Below are 23,610 nucleotides of genomic sequence, written 5' to 3'. Positions count from 1 at the left end.
AGTTGCCTCTACCCCTGCCATGGCCACTACCTGCTAGCAGGCCAGGGCCAGGCTTCTGTTTCCCTCTTGCTCAGTCTCCCAGCTTCATCCCACCCCACTGCTCCTGAACAAGCATACAGCCCTGTTACCTCTCCTACAGAGAAACAGGTGGAGCTAGAGACAAACGATCAGTACTTTGAAACCCTTTATAAATAGCCCAGAGCCTGGCGCAGTGGTGCATGCCTGTGATTCCAGCAGCTCAGGAGGCTGAGGCAGAAGGGTTGCGGGTTCAAAGCTAGCCTCAGCAACTTAGCAAGGTCCTAAGCAACTTAGTGAGACCCTGTCCCTAATAAAAGTATATAAAGGGCTGGGGGCGTGACTTAGCGGTTAAGTGTCCCTGGGGGTCAATCCCTGGTACTAAAAAAAAGCAGGCCAGAATATGCCAGGGGATCAATGCTATAGGCTGCCTGCCCGTCTCATATAGCAAGGTAATCACCTCCATCTCTCTGCTTCCAAGATTCCTTCTGAGGGCTAGGGCTGTAGCTCAGTGATAGAGCGCCTGCTTCACACGTGTGAGGCACTGGGTTCGATCCTCAGCACCACATAAAACTAAATAGATAAAGATATTGCATTCATCTACAACTAAAACAATATTTAAAAAAAAAAAAACAACCCTTCTGAGAGCCCAACCCCACACTTCCTCCTGGATTCTGTGGGGTCCCTGCAGGATATGCTCCCTCTTGTTTTTTTTAAATGAATCTCCACTTTTTTTTTTTAGCTCTTTTATTTTGTTTGTTTGTTTAAGTTGTAGGTGGACATAATACCTTTATTTTATTTATTTTTTTTTAATGTGGTGCTGGGGATCGAACCCAGTGCCTCACGCAAGCTAGGCAAGTGTTCTACCACTGAGCCACAACACTGGCCCCCAATAAGCTCCCTCTTTTTAGCTTCTCTCATTTTCAGCCATGCACTGGGCACAGCTAAAGCCACACAATGATGAGGGGATGGGGAATGCTTTGTACACAAAAGAACAAAAATTCAACTCCATGATTTCAATTCCATTCATAATTATGGAGCACCAGCTCTGCCTAGCAAGCGGGAGCCTGAGAGTTAAGCTATCCCTTCATGCAGAATGTCTCTGAGGGGCTTACTATGTGCCAGGCATGAACAATACCAAAGGACACAGGAAACACGTAACCCACCCTCCAAGGGGCTCATGTTCCAACAGGAGACAGAAAAATACTCATACAAAATTGCTTCAATTGTGAAAAAGATATTAAGTAAATAAATAGGATGTTGTAATGGCCTAATGGAAAAATGGTGGACCTACTTTAAATAATGTCCTTGCAAAAGGCCCCTCTGGGATATGTTCACCTTTATCACACATTTGTGAAAGCACGGGAGAGCCCAGGAGTGTCCTCCAGGCCTGGGCAGAGCAGAGCAAAGGCCTGCGCTGGAGGGAAGTGGCTCCCCCAGCCACGGTTGGCCTCAGGCTGGTGTGGCTAATTCGGTAACCCCAAAGAGGACGGGGGACCACTGAAGAGGAGAGGCAGGCGGTCCAGCTCCTGTGGGACCACAGGGTCAGAATCTATCCTAGGTAGAGGGCCTTTGGAGTGTTCTAAAAGGGATGTGCTTCCATCTGAACGTGAGCACCACATGGCCACCATGCGGAAGCAGAACAAAGACGGGGCGAGAGGGAAGGGAGAGGGGATGATCCCCCAGGTTTAGGAAAGAAAGACAATATGGAGGAAGGAATTAGGCTCCCTGTCATGCTAACAGAGGGTGACATGCCATCCCAGAACTTGGGCTGAGCTTTGAAGGCTGCAGGACCGTGCCAGGCAGCAGGGGAGGGGGCACATTCCCAGCTATTCTTCTTCCCAAAGTGCTTCCTCTCAGCACAGCTCTGCCCAGTAGCAGGACAGGGCTGCTGTGCTCAAAGGCTTGCCAACCCACCCTTCCTACCCACCACCCGGCCCCCTGCACTGCATGTGCCAGAGAAGGACTGGCTACAGGGTGGAAAGCATGGCATGCCAGCCGCTGCCAGCTGCAGGGAGAGGCAATCTCCAGTAGGCCGGGAAGGCGAGCTGCTCCAAAGGTTGGAATAGGCCTAGGTGTGCCAAAGTGGAGGGGAGAAATAAACAGCATCTTGGAAGATGGGAGAATGGAGACAGCACAGCTTCCTGCCCAGGTCCCCGGCCTCCCCACTCTCACCTGAGGTAGACAGAATTGCACCCCTGGGCCTGGGCAGCCAGGCCCCCACATCCAGGCCTCATGGCCCCACCACACCCACACCCTCCCTGGGGCCTTCTCCAGCCTCTAGGAAGCACTTTGCTTCCCAGACAGCGGTGAGTCCTCTTTCTCCACAGTGACCACCACCTTTGCCCAGCAAAAGCCTATCCACCCAAGGTCCACATTCAGGCCCCTGGGCCTGGGAGGCCTGCCCTGGTCCCCGGCCACAGCAGTGACAGCCCCACCTCCCTCACTCCAGTTAACACCAGGGCAGAGACTGCCAGCCTGAATGCCTGTCAAGCCAAATAGCAGTTTGAGATGCTGCAAACTGTTTGCTGGCACCAAAAAAAAAAAAAAAAAAAAAAAAAAAAACCTGGTGATCTCATATAAAATTCTTAAAGTATAGCTCCTCTTCAAAATTTTAGTCTTATAAAACTATAAATATATATTTTTGTGTCTTACCCACATACTTTTATGGTTCTTTTTTAACATTTAAACTTTATTTTTCTATCTGAAATGAACCTTGGTATAACAAATGAGGAGTTATTTCTTCCTCATGGGGCTAGCCCACAGCCATTTTAGACACAAAACTTCCCAAAAATCCAATTTCTAAGTTTCAGTCCGTTGGAATCTCATTTCTAAAATCACACACTGGAATGTTAAGAGCCTCGGAGGCTCCAGGGCTGCTGGGAAACCGGACTCCTTTGCTTCGGACAGGAAAACGTTAACCAGAAGCAACAGTTTCAGTCTCAGCCAAACCCTAAGGCCTCTGAGGACAGGCGAGTGGAGACAAGGTCACCTTGGCCAGCAAGATGCGTAAAGGAAGGCTGAGGCCAAACCTCAGCCCGGCCAGCACAGTGGCCTTTCTACCACGTCTCCACGAAGGGTCAGACCATCCCAGCAGGGGTCAGTCTGTGTTCCTTGTCCTGGGGTTGTGAGTGTCCTCGGCCCACTTCTCATGGTAAACGCTGGCCCTGCGCAAGCTTGTCTCTCCCCGGGGTTCAGTGCGCCACCGTGTGAATAGCCATCCGTCCTCCACTCCAGTCCGGCAAAGGTCCCAAGCTGCCCATGAGTCACTTCCTACCTCAACACACCCTGCCTAACTTCTTATTCCCTGAATTCTCCTTTGGTGCCAGTCTCATCCGTCTGTACCAAACTCCTTCCAGCTAGTCTCGAACCCACACCATCCTGAGCCTCTGAGATCCACTCCCCTGCCACTGTCTTATCGTCCCCCGTTGGTCTCCTCTAACTTACTCCTCAAACTACCTCCAGTGTCTGACCAGGTCCCTCCCAAACCAGAAGTCCCAGGAGAGGTTATGCTGCCCTGGGGGTAAAATCCCTACTCCTTAGAATGGTGCTCTGACCCACTTCCCACTCCTGTTTCTACCTTCCCACCCGCCACCACCGGCTTTCCATCTCTCCAGTCCACTTTGCCATGCTCTTCCATCCTCCTAGGATGCCCGTCAGCCCTGGCATCCTTCACCAGGGCTCCAAACACCAGATGGAGAAGCCCTTCCTGTCTCTAGGCAGTGCTGTCCACCTCAGGAGCCTCCAGCCATGGTGGCTATTGAGTTTAAGAAAGGTGAGGTGATGAATCCAAATGCAAATCTGCTCTAAGTGTAAAATGTTCCCAGGATCTGAAGAGCAGAGTACCCCCCAAAACAAGGTATCTTATTTTTCTACATGATTTCATGTTGAAATAATACTACTGTGGTACAAATGAGTAAACAATGTATTAATTTCAACTTTATCTTTTTTACTTTAAGGCAGCCACTAGAAAACGTACCCATGCTCACATGTTATTACTGGACAGAGCTGCCCTCTATTCCCATGAGCCTTCACTCTCAGTCAATAAACGGGACCCGATCTTAAGGAGCTTAGTGCAACAGAGGGCTTGGTTATGAACCTATACCAGTCCACACGACTCTGCTCAGCACCAAACACAAAACAGATGCTCGCCAGTCCTAACCATGTACTTTGTACCTCTTCCCCTGCTCCCAGGTTCTCCCAAAGATGACGTCACACGTGGTCAATGAGATTGATAACATACTGCGCAACAAGCCCTACAGCAAAAAGGACTATAGATCCTAAGGCAATGCATGAGCCACAGAAGCTGCATGGGTCACATCACAGTCTGTACCCTGTACAGGAATTCCTAGCCACTCTTCTGAACCACTTAGCAGCCCGCTGCTCAACCTCTAGCGTCCCTGGATTGAGGTGTCTGCTGTCGCTGCCACTGTGCACCTGAATTCCAAGCACATCAGAAAACTCACAACCAAGAAAATCCATTCTATTTTCTTACCTAGGACTGAAGTCCCTGCCCTGCACTGCTTCTCCGCCTCTTGCTTAGGCCATGGAAAGAGTACTGGGGAAAATGATGTATTGCCCTCAGGCATTTGCTAACTTAAAGAAGGCTATACAAGTATATTTTTTCAAGAGAAAACAATCCAGGTGCAACTGAATTGCATAAGAATCAGGAGATCTTCAAGTCAGAAGTCTTGCTTGGGAGAAAAAGCAGAAACAATTTTACATTTATTCTTCACTTCATATTGATATGAGCAAGTTTTATTTCACTTGTCATAACAAAAAGTTCTAAGCATTTGCTTTCATTGTCTTTTAAATATTTACTGTAGCCTGGATCTGTACTAGTTTATCCAACGTGTCTACTAGAATTCTAATGTTATGTCCATTGGTGAGTGCCACACTCTTTAACCAGACGGTGTGGCAAATCTATGAAAGGGAGGGACATACTGCTAGGGAAACAGCTTTGAATAAAATGTATCTGCAATTACATGTTCATTTTCTACACATTTTATTAAAACCTGCTTTATACTTTCAATTGCTTATAGGCACAACTTCAAGTATAAATATTTAGGCTTCAAAAATAAATATACACATGCTCAGTTTTCTAAGTGAATCTGTAAAATACCCAGAAAGGCAAATGTTCACTGTTTAGCACTGGGATTTTACATCTTGGTATTTTTGAGGAGTTATAAGTAAATCACAGGCTTTTTGAAAAACCTTATGTCACCTCAGAACATGCTGGGTGAAGTAACCTGCCCAGTGGAAAGCAAACAGAACCACATTATAAGCACCTCGCTCTATGCATGAGAGCTCTATGCACGGATCAAAGGGGCTGAGCCTTTCTGCACTCAGAATGTGAGCTACATCCAGCCCGGCCACTAGTGGCTCCTTACCATTAACACCCACTTGAGAAAAACTAAGAATAGGCTGTGTGGACATCTTTTAAAAGGGGAGAAAACAGGGCTGGGGGGTTAACTCAGGGGTAGAGTACTTGCCTAGCATGTGTGAGGCACTGAGTTCAACTTCCAGTACTGCAAAAAAAAAAAAAAAAAAAAAAAGAGGTGAGGGGGTAAGGAGACAACACACATGTGGTTCTTTAACTATCCATATAGAAGTCACTTTGAGATTTACAGGGAAAAAAAGACATCATCCTAAAATACTATTTTCTATCATTTCCAAATATGTATATCATGGTCAAGTTCTAAATCTTAAAATGTTAGCGAAGACACCAAGAAATACTTTTTTCATTACTACTGCCTGTAGTTTCATAAGCAGTCTGGAGTTTTTGCCTGTGAACACCACATGAAGGATGGAAATGGATTATTTTCCCAGTTGTTCATTGTGTAGTCTATCCAGTGAACCACTGCATGTGTAAACGAGCCAAGTGCCGATGGGAAACGCAGTTTAACCTATTGCTTAGATTAATAAAAGCAGTGTGTGCAACTCACGTTTTCATCTGATCTTTCATTATAGATAGGTATGTTCTTCATATATATAAAGTACATGTAAAATGTCACCTTAAAACTGGCAATCACCACCTAAATAAATTGTCAGTCAAGCTGCACTGAAGTGGTCAGAGAAGACTGAGGCTTAACCCAAACTGTCCTCTCCTGCACGGAGGACATGGCTGCTTTCCCACAGGGTCTAGGTTAGAGCTAGCTCTCCAGCCCACCTAGAAGGAACTGCAAATCAAAACCAAATGCAAACATTACTGCTGAGCTGCAGAACAGTCATGCTCTTTATATCCAAGTCATCTGCTAAGGTCAGTACAGCAGATAACACATTTCAGCTAGATCCCTAAGGAAGAATTCCATATACTTTTTTTTTTTTCTTTTCTCTCTTCTGGAAAGAATTCTCTGGCAGAGAACGTATTCTGAAAAGCTGCAAGGTCACCTGGGTAGCAGCAATCCCTACACTGAAATCTCTACCAGGAGAAATGAAACAATACATCGTGTGCCTGGCTTCCCGTCTCGGGAACACACACTCCATCTCCTGAACAGAGTGCCAAAGTCAAGAGGTAGATGGCAACTTTCCGAGAACAATGGCGCTCTGTGAAATCACCTCTGACCAGGAGATGAATGGAGCCACCAAGACACAGCCCATTGGTGGCAACCCCAGGCCCAGAGCCTACACACTGTGTCCAGTGCTCCTTAAGAATCATTTTTTCCTTTGAACTTTAAGTTTTATGTAAACATAAGTAATTTTATATGACTATTTCTAAATTAAAAATGCTTGAATATGAATCCAAATTCGGGAATTAGCTAAGACGAAGAAGTCCAAGAGGTCCAAGGGAAACCTGCGAAGGCCAAGGAGAAGCTGGTCTCTAACACCTCCTGAAAGTCTACCTGTAGTCAGAAGACCCTCCGTTAACTACCCAGTGGGAGTCCACAAGCCCTTAGCACCCAGATCCATCCATGGGTGTGTGTGTGTCTTCCTTGTTGTCCAGAAACATTGAGCCTACAACTTACACACAGAAATAAAGCAGCAAGGTGCAACGGGCACCCAGCAGCAGGCAGACACCACTGTCACTGTGATGCGCTCCATCCGCGCACACAGTCATCCAGTCAGTAACCAAGAAAAGGTAGGTTACCCATGTGGGAAATTAAAATGACCACTAATGAGAAATAATGTAATTAAGATGATGTACTTACTCATAGGGATCATATAAAAAAATCTAGGGAAAACACAGATTTTAAAAAGCAAAGTTTAATTGTACATCAAAGCAAGACTTTTGGTAAGAATTTTGAATAAATTCAACCCCCATATTTTAGTTAACTTCAAACCTTATTTCAAATTATCCTGTCCAACTTGCAATAATACACCAAATATGACAATCTCAAATTGCAATCCACAATTTTTATTAAGTTGTAAATGATGAAACTAAAAATAGGGAAATAAAAATGTTTAACAATCTTAAGTTTTACCTATCACAAGTGTAAAAAAACAGAATATAATTACTTTGAATCCCAATTACAGCAGAAACCCTTTTATTCTACTGGTGTTGATACAGAGGTTTTTTAAGATAAAAATTCTGCAGCAGGTTTTACTATTTAAATATGATTTAGCACATCACAATTCCAATTGCCACACAGCTCTTTTTGACAACGAAAGGCTCTGCATTTCCCAAAAGTGCTAGGTCAGTAAATCCTTGATGGAACAGCTCAATTATGAATATGTCATCTGGGCACAGAAACTCATTAAACAGTATGGAAAGTCAGCAAACGTCATCACAACTAGATACAAAGGCTGCTATGAGGGCATTTGGGACGGAAGAGTGTCTCATTTGCTTGCTATCCCACACATTTTTGGCTCATTAATCCAAGAGTCTTAAGAAACTGGGCTGAGTCCTGTTCCCCCAGCCCTCTCAGCTAGGCAGCAGGAAAGGTGGCAACTGTCCCCACAACACAGACACTGCCCTCTAGAGGTAGGTTTTTGCCCCATCTGAAAAGTGTGTGCAGCTCTGGTTTCTGAAGACTCCTTTGGCCAAGCAAGCAGATGGAGTGGTACTCAAGACTCCGTGCCCCACACTCTGACTGCTTTTTAATCAGCCTTAGAGTAAAATGAGAGAACAATAAAAATGAGCCTCTTATGTGTCACCTAATCCTGTAGCAAATGTCTTCCGACTTGTCCATTCACTCCACCCCCTCCAGCACCAGCACTCAGGTAATAATGCAGCAGAATGAAGATCTGCAAATGTCCAGGAGCACCCTCAACGCAGAGGATGGGGAGGATCACTGTGCCAAGCTGGCCTGCCCATCTTCCCTCTACGTTCCAGATGCAGCCCACCCATATATCCAATAGCACTCAAGTAAGATGGTGTTGATGACTGAACCCAGGGCCTCATGCAGGCTAAAAGGCTAATTTTTGAGACAGGGTCTCACTAAATTGCCCAGTCTGGCCTCCAACTTAAAATCCTCCTGCCTCAGCCACCTGAGTGGCTGGGAATGTGCATCACAACCAGCTGATAATGTTCACCTTAAATTTAGAAGTGGACACTGAAGATCGGGAATATATTTCCCTTGAGGTATTCCTGGTAGGAAATTACTGGATATAGTCAAAAGCTAATAACTATATGAAACCAATATCATGAGTGATAAAGAGATTCCCAAACTTTTTCAAGTCATAGCACAAACAGAAAATAATATCTGTACATATTCTGGCAAAAAATAGAGACCGCTCTCAGCTAAACCCCTAAAACCTGAAGAGACCATTATTTGATCACAATCAACAGGAAGCTTCGAACTAGCGGGTCAACCGAGGAAAGCCCTCATGAAAAACTGCTGACAAGCATTCACCACTGTCACCTCCTCGTGGAGTCCTCAGCATTCCAGAACCAGGTTCACAAGCGTGACAAGCATGACTCGGGTCCCTTACCTGACGCTGTACAGGACAGGCCTCCCTCTTACTCAACCTCAACCCCGGGGCATGAGACCCTGGTCTAGCAGAACCTTGACCCAGTGGCTGCACAGGTCACCAACATGGTAGGGTCAAGCTGACTCCTGGCCACTGGGGCCAGGTCACAAGCCCAGCAGCACTTTACAGCTCTTGTGGACCTGGACACTATTCTTAGGTTGCTACCTTGGATGCCTTTCTTACGGAAGAAAAAAAAGAAACTTTTCCACAAGCTTCTCTTCTCCAAGCTGGAGAAATCATGTTTTAAACTTTGAGTTCTTACAAATCACAAGTCCAGAGACTCATAAACATGAGGCTTCTGTTTAATCCCCTGAGGATTCATTCTGATATTTATGGTTCAAAAAAAGTTGTAATGTTGTGCTTGGAACACAGAGAACCAGTTATTAACTTCTTGCTACCATTATAAATAATAACAGTTCAGCCCAGGTTACTGTGACCTCTGATGGATCAAGGAAACAAGTTATTTTCTCCTCAAGATTATAGCACATTGCAAGACTTCTCGCCTTTTAATAAATGTCCTGGTACTCTGAGTTTCCCTTTCAATTCATTTAATTTCAACAATCTGTCAAAAAGAGCCAATAAACAAACACTCAATTACATTCTGTTGCATTTTTTTAAACCCTCAAATTCCAGACTATAAAAACGTCTTGTGTGTCTCCCACCCCGACCACCCTGCTGCTTTTCCACACGCCACAGGCCACCCATCAACACAAAGCCAGGGGGCGAAGCTGACATGTCTACTTGGAACCAGTAGACAGGAGGGCGATGAGTCCTGACGAAGCACTTATGGACAAAATGTAGTTCCTGTGAGAATTTAGTGTTAAGGAAAAGTTAAGAACCCAAAGTTAGTTTTTCAACAAAACTAAAAGCCCATTCCTTTAGAACACGCTGCTTCCCTCCTGAAACCCAGTAGAATCTCAATGACATGCAGCCCCATTATCTATAAACCCAACTTACAAAACGGGAGGCTCTAGAGAATGTAAAACACTCACAGGGAATGTTTCCATTTTTAAAACTAAACAGAGATGAACCTAGAACACATGACCACAAGAACCATCTGAATCCTACTTCACCCTCATGAAAACTGATGGAAGAACATGCAGGAGGGACTTGACCCCACCCAACAGCAAAGAAGGGGAACTTCCTGCCAACCAGGACACTTGCTGCAGCTGGCAAAGCAGGGGGTTTGAAAGTTCACCACCACTCTCAGTCTGAGGTCCACTCCAGTCCTCTCAGAAGGTGCAAGCTGGAGGGCCTCATCTTCTCCACCACAAGCCCAGACTGGCAAAGCCTGGCTGTGTGTTCCTGGACAACACCTCCAATAAGTTATCTGAACAAAGGACAAGACTCTTGCCCACAAGCTCAGCTCAATTTAAAAGCAGCTTGAAACATTAATAAGATGATAATTTGTGCCCATGTAACTACACCAGCTATCACCCAGTCTCCACTCCCAAAGAATGATGATAGAAGCTACCCAAGAAGGCAAGTTTGTTCTGCCTCCTTGGAATTTCTTAAGTAGGCAGGTGTACGTCATTACATACCCAGTGGAAGTAGTCTGCTTTGCAAATCTTGTTTATCATACAAACTTAAAAATTTTTTAAATCAAACCAAAAACTGTTCTTTGAAGTGTCCAGAAACCTGCCTAAAGTCAGTGCTACTTAATGGACTGACTCCCAGAGCAGTTTTTCTTCCCACTAAAATACCCAGACAAGTCAAAACAAAAACCAGCTCCTGTTTCCAGGCTTCTAAAGGATACACTGTGGGGTTGAAGTTCTTCAGAATGAAGAAGGAGGCAACGATGACCAAGACCAGGAACAGAGTGTTATTATAGAAGATGGAAAACGTTGTAGCTTCATAGTCGGCAACTTCATTCTTCTTCCACAAGATTCTAGAGACACAGAAACAAGTCAGACCAGTTTGTAAGCAGGATCCAGAACTTCAAACACTACGTAGCTCCCAGTCACTGTCAGTACGTTGCTCCCAATGTGCTCAGGGCTGAGAACCCGTTTACAATGTTAAACACAGAATCATCACCTTTATCCCAAGACTTCTAGCTCTCTTACTACAGGTGCTGGGTGTTCCATTCCTCCCAGGCCACCAGGGACAGAGAGGAAGGGGTGAAAACTGCAGCTGGCAGGACCCCACCCACACCTAAGAGGGCCCCTTTCCCCAGTCTCCACCTACACCTCATGGCTCAGGGAGCTCCTAGGCTGCTGGCCTGTGGCTCTCAGCCTTCAATTTCCACTTAAAGAAGGAAACACCAAGTACAGCGGGCCATTATCAACCATCATTATTTACTGCAAATAATCTGCTTGATCCACGAGGAGACTTTTTAAACTTCTATAAAAACCCTTTTACTTTTTGTTTTACTTTTTCTTTTTTTAATATTTATATTTTAGTTGTAGGTGGACACAATATCTTTATTTCATTTTTATGTGGTGCTGAGGATGGGATCCAGTGCCTCACGCCCACTAGGCGAGCGCTCTAACCCAGTCCCTTGTTTTCCTTTCTCTGCTATATCATCTTCCTAAAGCACCAGCACTTTATCAGCCTTTTCTTTTACCCATTCACACAGGCAAGAGGAAGGTCCAGGGCACCTCTGAATAAGGCAGACTTGATTCCTTTTGATTTGATTAAACTTTGTAAAGCAGTTTTTAAAAATATACTGTTTTCACTGTGGATCATTATTTAAAATATTGAAAGCCACTGCTATAGACGTTTTGTCCCCAAAAAAGAATCCCCCTCCCTGGAGGCAGATGACTCATTCCCACACACCCCACCCTCAGGACAACAAACTCCACGGCTGGCATCCTGGCAACTGATGAGACTTATTCATCAAGTGTTCTAATCTGAGGTCAGCCAGCCTGGCTGTGAAGGGCTACACGAAGGGTGTCACCACCTTAGCCTCATCTAAGAAAAATGTGCAGTCTCTGACACAGATGCCATATTTCCCTGATTTTATGGACACACTCAACTTAATTTTCAACATACTCTTAAGTCTGGGGGAAAGAAAGGACTTTTTTTTTTAAATATTTATTCTTAAGTCTTAGGTGGACACAATGTCTTTATTTTACATTTATTGGTGCTAAGGATAGAACCCAGTTCCTCACGCATGTTAGGTGAGCACTCTACCACTGAGCCACAACCCCAGCCCCAGGAAAGGACTTTAAGTGCAGCCACTAACCCAAATACCCTTTCTGATTTCACATGAAATTTGAAAGCATTTGACTTGAAATTGGAGGAAATCTATTTTAACCATTCTTACACTAGTACAACAAAATCAAACTTTGCAAGATACAGAGTCCATACCACCCGGTGCAGAAATCCCAGCCCCATCACATCCACCCTCAACTCCGGCAGAACCCTCTGGAGACAGGCCCCACAGGCCCCACAGGCCGCCAGCCCTTCCCCTGACTCCTTCCTGCCAGTCCTGAACCAGAACTGCCTTCCATGAGGTCACCTGGCTGCCACCCGCTCAAATCAGCGTACACACGTCAGCACCATGACAGCCTGCAGAGGATCTCTGGTCCACCCATGTAATGAGTATTACATTAAAAAAAAAATGTAAACCCCCAAACACCCTCACTGCCAATGTTCTGCCAAAGCTTCCCTGGGAGGAATCCAGCTTGAGAGAATATTTCCCAGGGAGACAGTCCTACAAGAGAAAAGTTGAAAACAAACAGCAACTACTATAATCAAATAATGCTAAATGATAGATAAACCAACAAAATAACACATCTGGAACAAATGTTAATGAATCTCCAGCTCCTCTCTGCTTATTTCCACCATGGACAAATGGATATTTTAAAAAGGGACAGGGAGTACAGACTCCAAATGACTATCAAGGGAGATCGGGAAGACACACATCTAGGTAAAGAGCTGAGAAACCTTCTCTTAGATCAAACCTCTTGGAAGCCACTTGCCCTCACAGATAAACTCACCAGTTTCTGGTCCCAGCCATCAGTGTCAATCTTGAATACAGACTGGGGTGAGGCTGTTCCACTGTGGATTTGGTGAGAGAAATACTAACAGGACAAATTTCTCCTAATGATAGAGAGAAATTTACACATCCATAGAACCTTCACCTCACCCTACTTTTAAATACCTAATCCATCAAACAGCAGAGTTCTCACTCCCAATTCCAACTCTGGTCGACTACTAAAGACTACCCGAATGTTATATGAGGAAAATTTCAAGGTACGTTCCAGGATTAAGAACAAGTATCAGAACAACCAGGCAATTCTACAGTAGGCAGAAGAGACACATTTTGAGACATTCATTACCCAAACCTTAAAAGAGCTATAACTGCCAGGTGCAGTGACACATGCCTGTAAGCAGCTCAGGAAGCTGAGACAGGAGGATCATGAGTTCAGAACCAGCCTCAGCAAAATTAAGGTGCTAAGCAACTCAATGAGACCCTATCCCTAAAATATAAAACAGGGTTAGGGATTTGGTTCAATGTCCCTGAGTTCAATCCCCGGTACCACCCTCCAAAAGAGAGCTGGAACAGGCATTCTAAAATGTGGGTAATTATGATAGGCACCCCCATGTAGGAAACACTGTTCCAAACAATATAATTCATCAAAAAGGTTTCTAAAGAAAGTGCTCTGAATTGTCTACCCTCTATTCCTATGCAAAACATGCAATCAGAAAGCTCTGCAGCCAGACCTCATTCCAGCTGCTCCCTGTGCCTCCAGCTGTGTAAAGGATCACAGGAGGTAATCACTTCATTTTGCTCTGGTGCCTTTCCAAAACCACTGCAGAAGACATTGTTCATTAAGTTACTCAGTGTGCCTTAAATAAGGATGCACTTGATAAAGTCCTTCCAAGACTCAGTGCCAGGAAAGTTTCTTTTCAGAAGGGCTTACACACTGCTCCCATCAGATAAGGAAAGCTGTGTGACCTCAGATGCTTCCCCAGACACCCGGGAGCTCAGGAGCTCAGAACTGAGCTCAGCACTCAAACTCAAATGCTAACTCCACATTTCTGTTCAAATACCTTTAAACTTCAAGATGGTTTCTGATCTTAGGCAATTTGTGTGTGTGTGTGTGTGTGTGTGTGTGTGTGTGTGTGTGTGTGAGAGAGAGAGAGAGAGAGAGAGAGAGACTGAGGATTGAACCCTGGGGTGTTTTGCCACTGATCTACATCCCCAATCCACTTTTTATTTTTATACAGGACCTAAGTTGCCCAGGGTTGGCCTCAAACTCCCAACCCTCCTGCCTTGGCCTCCTGATTTTTGCTTGAATTATAGCATGCACCATTGCACCCAGCTTATTACTTTTTTTTTTAAATATTTATTTTTTAGTTGCAGTTGGCCACAATACCTTTATTTTACTTATTTATTGTTACATGGTGCTGAGGATCAAACCCAAGGCCCAGCACATGCTAGGCAAGCGCTCTACCTCTGAGCCACAACCTCAGCTCCTTATTACTTTTTTTTAATATCACAAGTACCCCCACAAAGTCTTTCTGGAACAACATGTGGTAAAAATGTGTCCCACAAAGCATATTGCTGATACTAAAACTTATGAACCATGAAAACAACCAGCTCATGACTCCATCAAACCATCTGGCAACTCTTCGGTTTACTCTCTGTGCAGGGACTTGGGCAACTCAAATGGTGGACTGTTGAACAAGACTTCTAAGAGCAGCTGGCAGAAAAAATTGGAAGGGCAGCTAAAAAAAACCCTGCAGAGCACCCAACAGCAGCAGACAAGCCTGGTTCTTTCTTTCCCCAAACAATACAACCAGTTTCCATCCAAGAACTGGATGTCCCATGGGAAGCACAGACGCAGAAATGCCACCTCAAAATGCTAACAGAACACTGTAAGCCCTTCAGACTGAGATGAGGTGACGTGCTCAAGGCCACACAGGTACCACAGGCAGACACTGCACAGGACAAAGCCTGAGCTGCCTATATTCCAGAAGAATAGTCAGCTTCCGTCCTCCAGTCAGGATGCCTGCATTATCACAGATCTACAAGGACTCATCTATGTCCTTGGGCAAGTTACCCAAGTTCTCTGGACCTCAGCTTCCTCGGGTGTAAAATGGAGCTGGTAACAGTAGCTACTTCATTCTTCAGGAGAATAAATCAACTGTGCGGAGCTCAAAGACAAAATCCAGTGTAATAAAAACTCCAGAGGCAGCTGTTCCCATTCCCAGCTCCGCTGCTGCTACAAGTCCAGTGTCCACATTCTCTTAAGCAGAAATCACCAACTTATTTTCTCCCAAGTACCCCTTTTGTGGTTACTGCTAACACTTAAGAAGTCAAACCTCTCATCCTTCTCCTTTCGAGACATCTTCCTATTATCAGCTTCCGAGAGTTTCCGAGTCACTTCTTTGGAAACAGCATCCTCCCTCTTCTGAGCTACTCTGGAAAGAAAAGGAGAAAAAGGTTTCCACTTGCTCCAGCTGGGGGCGCCACCTCTCCCAGAAATACTCCACTCCAACTTGGCATCAGCAACTGAATGATACTTTAATTTCAAGAAAATAAACTGACAGAAAGTTTCAAGTTTATTAGATTGTACTGGCCAAGACTGAGCTCAGGAAAATCCTGAGATGTGGTTTATTAGTTATGTGCTTTGATTTCTGCTTAAAAGAGAGAATTTTCCAAAGTTTAGGTATTTAATATGAATACAAAAGTCAAATGCTATTAGCACAATTTAATTATGAATCATTATAACCACATTTTATTTTAACCTATAATTTAACAATTCAAAGTTCATAAGACATTAGTAAATGATAAATGACTTTGATTCCAAGTAAATTATAGGAGCAAAAACTTGACTTAATAAACAAAGGGAAACTAACAGCTGAAATATCTTAAAGTTTTATGCTTTAATTCTACTCCAAAGGACAATTTATTTAAAAAGAAATAATACAACACGGTCAGAGAATAAGCATCCCACTTTTAGTTAAATTATCCACTGGTTGCAGGACCACACCAAAAGCTAATACTGAGTCAGTCAAAAAAAGGGCGTTACTCAGCTAGGAATCTGCAGCGCAAAGTCAGAGGCAAGAAAAATTAATGTATACTCACCCAAAAAATAAATGTGCAGATGAGTTTCATCCAAAGGGGCTGTCAGTAAAATTTAAACTACATTGAAATAAAACAGCTACCTATAGACCATTACATTTAAATTCAACATAGTATATTTCTTTTAAGAACAACTAGCTCATCAAAAATATCAATGATAACTGACCACAAGCAAAATCCACTACCAGTCCCACTACAATAACGTCAAGCAGTCAACTCCCCACTACCATGCTGTGCTTAATCTGTCAGTTGTGGAGCAAAACTGGAGAAACCAAGCCAGAGTTCACAGGAGAAAAGCCAATATCGCTCAAGGTGGCCAATTCCAATCTTCATTCAGACATAAGGATTTCTGGGATATAAGGTGAGCACAAACTGAGGGTCACCTATGTATGACTCCATCTCTAGCTCACTCAAGTATGGAATCAGAACTGACATCGACAGGCTGGGGTTGTGGCTTAGCAGTAGGGTGCTCACCTAGCACATGAAAGACCCTGGGTTCGATCCTCAGCACCACATAAAAATAAATAAAATAAAGATATTATGTCTAACTACAACTAAAACAAATATATATTAAAAAAAAAAAAAAGAAGAACTGACATTGACAAAAACTGCTAGCTGCATGCCAGGCACAGTGGGCACATGCTGGCAATTCCAGCAACTCAGAAGGCTGATGCAGAATTTTTTTTTTTTTTATTAGTTGCTCATGACAATACAATGATCTTGACATATCATACATTTGATTCAAATGGGGGACACAGGATTATAAGTTTGAGGTCAGCCTCAGTAACTTAGCAAGGTCCTAAGCAACTCAGCAAGACCCTGTCTCAAAATAAAAAATAAAAAGGCTAAATATATGGCTCTGGGTTAAGCGCCCCGAGTTCAATCCTTGGTGCTTCCCACCCACCCCACCCCCCCAAAAAAAAGAAAGGAAAGAAAAAACTGCTAGCTTCAAACAAAATGTATTTCTGTAAAAGGCTCAAAACCTAAAGAAAAAGGCAGTTCAGGGGACAAATAGCTGTCCTTTTAAGAGATACTCCTGGGTCCTACAAGGCTTTTCATTCCAAAACCCCAACCTCACTTGACTGATTTTATTATGTTAAAAAATCTGGAACAAGGTTTCCTCCATTCCTGAGATGTGAGGCTCTAAAGGCAGAAACTCTTCATGCCCTCTGAACCACTAGCAGACCAATAACTAAGGAAGTGTTTCTTGAATTGAACATCAGACAACCTTTTTGCCATAAAGGACCTACTAAAAAGAAATGGGCATGGTTCACAACAAATCTTTTTCTCAGTTGAATTAAAAAAAAAAAAAAAAAAACATACACATGACTGTCAGAGTGTTAGGACAAGAAGTAAACTATCTTCAAAAGAGTTAGTTTTGCTGGGCATGGTGGCACACACCTGTAATCCCAGCAGCTAGGGAGGCTAAGGTAGGAGGATTGCAAGTTCAAGGACCAGCCTCAGCAACTTAAAGAGAGCCCCTAAACAACCCTATGTCAAAATAAAGAAATAAAAGGGGCTGAGGATATGGCTCATATCCTGGGTTTAATCCCTGATACAAAAAAAAAAAAAAAAAAAAAAACAGAGAGAGTGTTAGCACACACCTATAATACTCAGCAGTTTGGGAGGTAGAGACAGGAAGAGTCAAGCATGAGGCGGCCTTAGCAACTAAGTGAGGTCCTAAGCAACTCAGCAAGAACCTGTCTTGAAATAAAAAATAGAAAAGGCTGGGGATGTGGCTCAGTGTTAGCCCTAGTTTCAATCCTTAGTACCAAAAAAAGTGTTAGTTTTCTTTAAGCATCTTTAGGACAAATAGTCAACTTCAATTATCCACATGGCAAATCTTCCTCAAAGAACCTCAACCAGATAACCAGTCATTGCTCTTCTAAGTTTAGAATTCTAAAATCACCAACCAGAGGCATGACCACCACACTATAGGCTGACTACCAGAGGAAGCCCTCTCTGTCGAGGACTTTCAAAAAAACAAACCTCGTTCAGTGCTAATTGCTTTGAATAGAAGTCCCTCCAGCAGCCTACCTGAGGGACTGAGATAACCACAAAATGAATCCTGCCTACAAGTGTATGGCACTAGGGATTAAACCCAGGGGGCTCTATCTGTCACTGAGCCACACCCAACCCTTTTTATTTCCTTTTGAGACAGGGTCTACCTAGGTTGCTAAGGCTGGCCTTGAACTTGCTATTCTCCTGCCTCAGCATCCTGAGTCACTGATATTACATGTAAGTACCATCACACCCGACTATATTTTTCTTATTTTATTTTTTTACATCCGTAAGTCAGAACCTCTCCAGAATTAAATATGTGTATATATACATATAAGTTTAATGTCTTAAATTTAAAATATCTTGCAAACATTGTTTAAATTAAGCCACGTTTAAAAAACAATTCCTCTTACCCCCAACCTCTCCAACCCTGCACCTAAACATATATCATGTGCCAAATACTGTGCTTAATACAGCACTCATGTGATCCCATTTAATCCTCACCACCCTCTGAGGTATACCATTAGTAACCCTATTTTCCAGCTTGGGAATCTGAAGTCCACAAAATGGGCAAAATATATACATAAGTCATACACATAAGAGCAGCAGAGTTGACAATGGAATCCAGACTGCGCCTCTGAAGCCATTCTTTTCACCATGATCAACTACCAGCACTGGGTCTCTGAGCCCTAACCATCTTACAAGTCTATATCAAAAGCAACATTTAAGCCGGGTGTGGTGGTACACGCCTGTAATCCCAGCAGCTCAGAGGCTAAAACAGGAGGATTGAGAGTTCAAAGCCAGTCTTAGCAACTCAGCAAGGCACTTAGCAACTCATCGAGACCCTGTCTCTAATAAAATATGAAAAAAAGGGCTGGGGATGTGGCTCAGTGGTTAATTAAGCACCTTGGGTTCAATCCCCAGTACCAAAAAAAAAGCAACATTTATTAAACCAAAGCTATGACAAAAAAGTTCTACTCTAAATCTATTAAGTCAGTAAGTCACTGAAATTTTACTGAACCAAATATACCATTAACTGTTACAAGGGACATAAAGCAAAAGATACAGTAGTTGCCCTCAAGAAGCCTAAGGTGGAAATGAGCAGATAAAGAAGCATGACTTTAATATCCAAAGAGGTGAATGAAAATGGTATGAGAACAAGTTAAAATGCTGAGTGCCCAAGGGACTGAGTTGCAAGGGACAAAGGACAAATCATGTGAGATCCCACCTCTGGGGGCTTCCCTATCCAGATGGCCATGGGCAGCCAAGGCTGAGATGGGCTGAAGCCTGAAATGGTAGCTGGTGAAGGGCTGTCAAACAGGAAAATGACGAAATGGCCTGAGTACCCTGCTGGTCTGCCAGAACCGCAGCCTGAAGCCCATGCTGCTGAGGACATTTCTTTTTATGAGAACAAATTTTACGTTCTTGTATCAACTGAGACCCTCCCCACACATGCTACCCCTTATCACCAGAAAGAGCCTAACAGAGGGGCAATAGCAAAGGAACCAAGACAACTTCCTCTGGAAGTTGCCTTAGCCTCAGAGATAACAGGCATATGGGATCACGAAGGAAGGGAGAGCAGCCTAAAGGTTGGGCGGGCACAAAACAAAGGATGGCACCAAGGACCAATTGTGAAAGGTGAGGCCAGACTCTAGAGGAAGCAGATGACGTGCACCCCAGGGGCTAGACAACTTGGCTTTAATACATTAGAAAAAAGAAGGCCATGATGAGTTAGAGTGACAGAACAAATATGGTGACAAAGGAGGAACACACTCTGTACCCCATAAAACCAGGATTAAAAGGGGGGGGGGGGGCTAGCAGTAACAAGCCTTACATAGTACACGGCAGGGGGCCTCCACTTCTGCTTTATGAGACCAGATGGGGACTGCTACAGCAATCCAAGCAAAAAGTGTCCAAACTGGAGTAGACACTATAGAGATGAAAAGATATCGAATATACAAAACCTGCTGGCACTTCAAATTTCAGCAAATATTCAACCTACCTCAAAGAAACAGGCATGGTGGCCAATGCCTGTAATCCCAGTGACTCAGGAGGCTGTGGCAAGAGGACTGTAAATTCAGGGCCAGCCCAGAAAACTTAACAAGACCCTGTCTCAAAATAAAATTTAAGGGGCTGGGGATGTGGCTCAAGCGGTAGCGCGCTCGCCTGGCATGCGTGCGGCCCGGGTTCGATCCTCAGCACCACATACCAACAAAGATGTTGTGTCCGCCGAGAACTAAAAAATAAATATTAAAAATTCTCTCTCTCTCTCTCTCCTCTCTCTCTCTTTAAAAAAATAAAATAAAATAAAATTTAAAAAGGGCTGCAGATGTAACTAAGTGGTAGGGCATTTGCCTACCATGTGGGGCTCTGGGTTCAATCCCCAGAACAGTACAAAAACCACAAAACCAGAGTTGGCACAGTGGTGAATGCCTGTAATCCCAGCGGCTCAGAAGGCTGAGGCAGGAGGATTACGAGTTCAAAGCCAGCCTCAGCAAAAGCGAGGCACTAAGCAACTCAGGGAGACCCCATCTTTAAATAAAAATACAAAATAGGGCTGGGGATGTTGCTCAGTAGTCAAGTGTCCCTGAGTTCAATCTCCAGTTCAAAAAAAAAATAATCAAACAAGCCCCACTAAGGAACAGAAATATGCTGCTTTCCCAAAGTATGCATGAAAACAACTTCAAAGGGCACCTGTTCTAATTAAACATCAATTCCTACCTGCCTCCCATGAGAACCATTGTATTCACAAATAACAAATTACTAACATTCCTAAGTCCAGACTCACCTCATATTTTAACTGTCATGAAACTAGAATATTCAATTGTTTATAATAATATACAAATTTATTGTGATAAAGCTTGGGTTTTTTTTTTCTCCAACAGATATTGTTAAAATAATTACATGTTTTATTACCTGTGTTCTTTAACAAAAGAAATATGGTAATACTAATACTGAATATACTTATAAGAAAAATGTAATTAGCAGTGAAAATGTCAAGAGAGTTAATTAAAATGTATTTTTTTTAAATGACCATTTTTTTATCACTTCTAGGTAATAAATGGGTAGCCTAGAATTTCCAGAAAGAATGCCACTGGGCTTCTGAAATGGTAATTTGCTTGGTGAGATTTTTCTTCTGATGAATCCCATGAGTAAAGCTAAAGCTGAAATGTTCTCATTCCACACTCAAAACCTATTTCCACAGTGGTGTCAGATGGATCATTGTCTCCACTTCAGTTAGTTCACTATTCCTCCTACATTAGAGGACCTTCCTCCCAAGGTATACCCAGTTCACATTTCAAGCTAATGCTTACTAAAACTAAAACACAAAGGAACTTTAAGACATCCTACTATAGCTGGGCACAGTGTCACAGGCCTGTAATCCCAGTGACTCAAGAGACTGAGGCAGGAGGATCTCAAGTTCAAAGCAAGCCTCGGCAATTTGGAGAGGCCCTAGGCAACTTAGCAAGACCCTGTCTCAAAATAAAAAATAAAAAGGGCTGGGGATGTTGCTCAGTGGTTAAGGGTCTTTGGGCTCAATCTCCGGTACAAAAAAAAAAAAAAAAAAAAAGACAACCTACTATAAAAAATGCAATATGTAAAAATAATGCAATTAGTCAAACATATCTTCACTTGAAAAAATATACTTACTTGTGTTTGAGAACAAATTTTACGTTCTTGTATGCAAAGGCTACCAAGTAAGTGCTTACTAGGGTCATCACACTATACAGAACAGCAGACTGAATAAGATCCATATGCCATATTCGCCAATATAACCCTGAAGCAAGACAAAGGGGGGAGAGAGAAAAAAAAGAGAACAAGACATTACTATCCCAGTTACAAAGGCTAAAATTCATTACAACAGTCGGAGTTAGGAAGTCCAATATAGTATATGATAATCTTTGGAAATGAGAACTGGAAGAGTTAGTAATCTCAGTTCAGAACTTCCCGGGTTCCACTAAGACTTCAAAATTGAGTGCAGCAGGGTCCCATGAGCTGCGTTCAGGCCATCTCACGACGGCCCGGTGTACTTGCTGACTTGCTGACGTGGCTTTATCTGAGACCTAAGCGGGACTCCTTCGGGCCAGCGGGTCACTGCACAGTGAAAGTACAGGCCAGGTTCCCTCGGAGCTGATTGTCAACAACAGTGCAGCAGTGCAGGAGCAGCAAACTCCGGACCCCGATGTCTGCAGACTCTCTTGACGGGGCCGCTGTCCCCATCCCTGGGTTCCAAGACAAGCTGCGCAAGGCGGCCGCCGCCCCCCGGCCCTGGTCTAACCCTAACCCTGCACATCTGGGGAAGGAGGGTGCCCTTCTGGCCGGGTGGGCGCTACCCGGCGGGCCCACCCAGCTCGCCCGTCCCTGGAGCCTCGCACCCACACAGCTCCTGGCGGCAAGGGGCGGCGTGTGCAGGAGCAGCAGACGCGCGCTCCCGCGCTGGCACCCGCCACCACCCCAAAGGCCCGCCCGGCAAGGACCCTCTGCCCCCGGGGCGCCCGACGCGAGGCCCAGCTCGGAGGCCACGCGCCTCCGGGACCAAGCTGGGCGCGGCGCCCGCCCTCACCGACCCCGGCCCGCCACGTCCCCGCCACGTCCCCGCCCGCCGCGGCGCTCACAGATGGGGATGGCGGACACGATGAAAGCGTTCCCGAAAAAGAGCGCGGACGACTTGGCCGAGAGGTTGCGGCTGAAATCCTGCAGAAGCAGGTCCTCCTCTGACTGCTGCTTGGAGCCACCTTTGGGCGCCATGGCGGAGCTGGTCCAAAAGCGAAGGCGGCGGGCTAGCCGCGGAGACCTCCCCGCCCGCCCGGGCCCGTCAGCGACCCGTCAGCGCGGCATGGAGGCGGGCCAGCGTGCAGCGCGCCCCGGGATTGGCCAGCCGCGGCGGAGGCCCCAGGTCTAATTGGCCAGCGCGCGAGACTTCCGGGTTTCTGGCCGCCACGTGTCGGCACGTCATGGGGAGGAAGGGGTTTGTAGTTGTCATGGGTACCTTTTTTTTAATCAAAAAACTTTATTGACACCCCAGCTCCTGAGAGGAGTCTTTCCAGTCTCCAAAATTGCACAGTTCAAGGTTCTCCCGGCCCCGGGCCTTACATTCGTTATTTCAGCCAGCACTTGGCCAGTGCGCCCGCGCAGCGCAGCCTGCACGAGTCCACCTTGGGTGCCGCCTTCGCGAGGCCTGCATCAAGCTCCCAGCTGCCCCGCTTTTCCCAGCGCAACTGACGCCTTTGCAGCAAAGAAACAGCTCAGGTGCAGGGAGCCTCTGGAAGGAGGAGGGCACTCACCACGCAGGCAGTGCCTGACACCTGTCCCATATGCTTCCTATGTTATTACATTTATTTCTGCTAAACCTGCTAGGTAGTGGCCTCCAAAGCCACACTAAATAAAACACTAAGCACGCGGGCTGGGCAGGGAGCTCAGAACCCCTGGATGTGCTCACCAAGGCAGCTGAACTCATCGAGTTATCATTTTTCATCAAAAAAAAAAAAAAAACCGCAAACGCATCGCTCTCGGCAAATGCCTTTTTTCTGCATTCGTGAGAACACCCCAGTACACCAGGCAAAATTCCCTCATCCACTAGCTTCCCTATCAACAGTTTTGGAGATACCTTTCTCCCTCACCTTATCCAAATTGTAATCGACCTGCTT

General features: G+C 44.7%; 2 protein-coding genes across 4 annotated transcripts in view; one reads left to right on the top strand and one right to left on the bottom strand.

Annotated features, from left to right (window-relative positions):
• The window catches only part of KCNAB1 (potassium voltage-gated channel subfamily A regulatory beta subunit 1), a 338,389-nt gene extending 332,430 nt beyond the window's left edge, over nt 1-5,959 (top strand). For all 3 annotated transcript variants that reach the window (XM_081302291.1, XM_081302292.1, XM_081302293.1), the window contains exon 14: nt 4,210-5,959. In XM_081302291.1, the coding sequence (XP_081158417.1) occupies nt 4,210-4,299 (90 nt within the window). In that variant the 3' untranslated portion in view covers nt 4,300-5,959. The remainder of the gene's footprint in view (nt 1-4,209) is intronic.
• Nucleotides 5,960-7,348: 1,389 nt separating this feature from the next.
• Nucleotides 7,349-22,800, bottom strand: SSR3 (signal sequence receptor subunit 3). Its single transcript, XM_081302294.1, has 5 exons — nt 22,579-22,800; nt 21,614-21,740; nt 15,199-15,297; nt 10,682-10,813; nt 7,349-9,729 (listed from the first exon to the last, which is right to left on the bottom strand). Exons 1-5 carry the CDS (start codon nt 22,709-22,711, stop codon nt 9,663-9,665), a joined length of 558 nt encoding a protein of 185 aa, XP_081158420.1. The 5' UTR covers nt 22,712-22,800; the 3' UTR covers nt 7,349-9,662.
• Nucleotides 22,801-23,610: the final 810 nt, after the last annotated feature.

This window comes from Spermophilus citellus, assembly GCF_964194105.1.
Source record: "Spermophilus citellus genome assembly, chromosome: 7".
Taxonomy (NCBI): Eukaryota; Metazoa; Chordata; class Mammalia; order Rodentia; family Sciuridae; genus Spermophilus; species Spermophilus citellus.
This window is presented reverse-complemented; position numbering and strand designations above follow the sequence as displayed.

Coding starts and splice junctions, on each gene's coding strand:
- SSR3 (XM_081302294.1), bottom strand. CDS start 22,711: ATGGCGCCCAAAGGTGGCTCCAAGCAGCAGTCAGAGGAGGACCTGCTT. Junction 15,298..21,613: donor AAATTTGTTCTCAAACACAA/GTAAGTATATTT, acceptor TTTTCTTTCCAG/AGTAGCTCAGAAGAGGGAGG. Junction 10,814..15,198: donor CGAAAGGAGAAGGATGAGAG/GTTTGACTTCTT, acceptor CTGTGTCTCTAG/AATCTTGTGGAAGAAGAATG.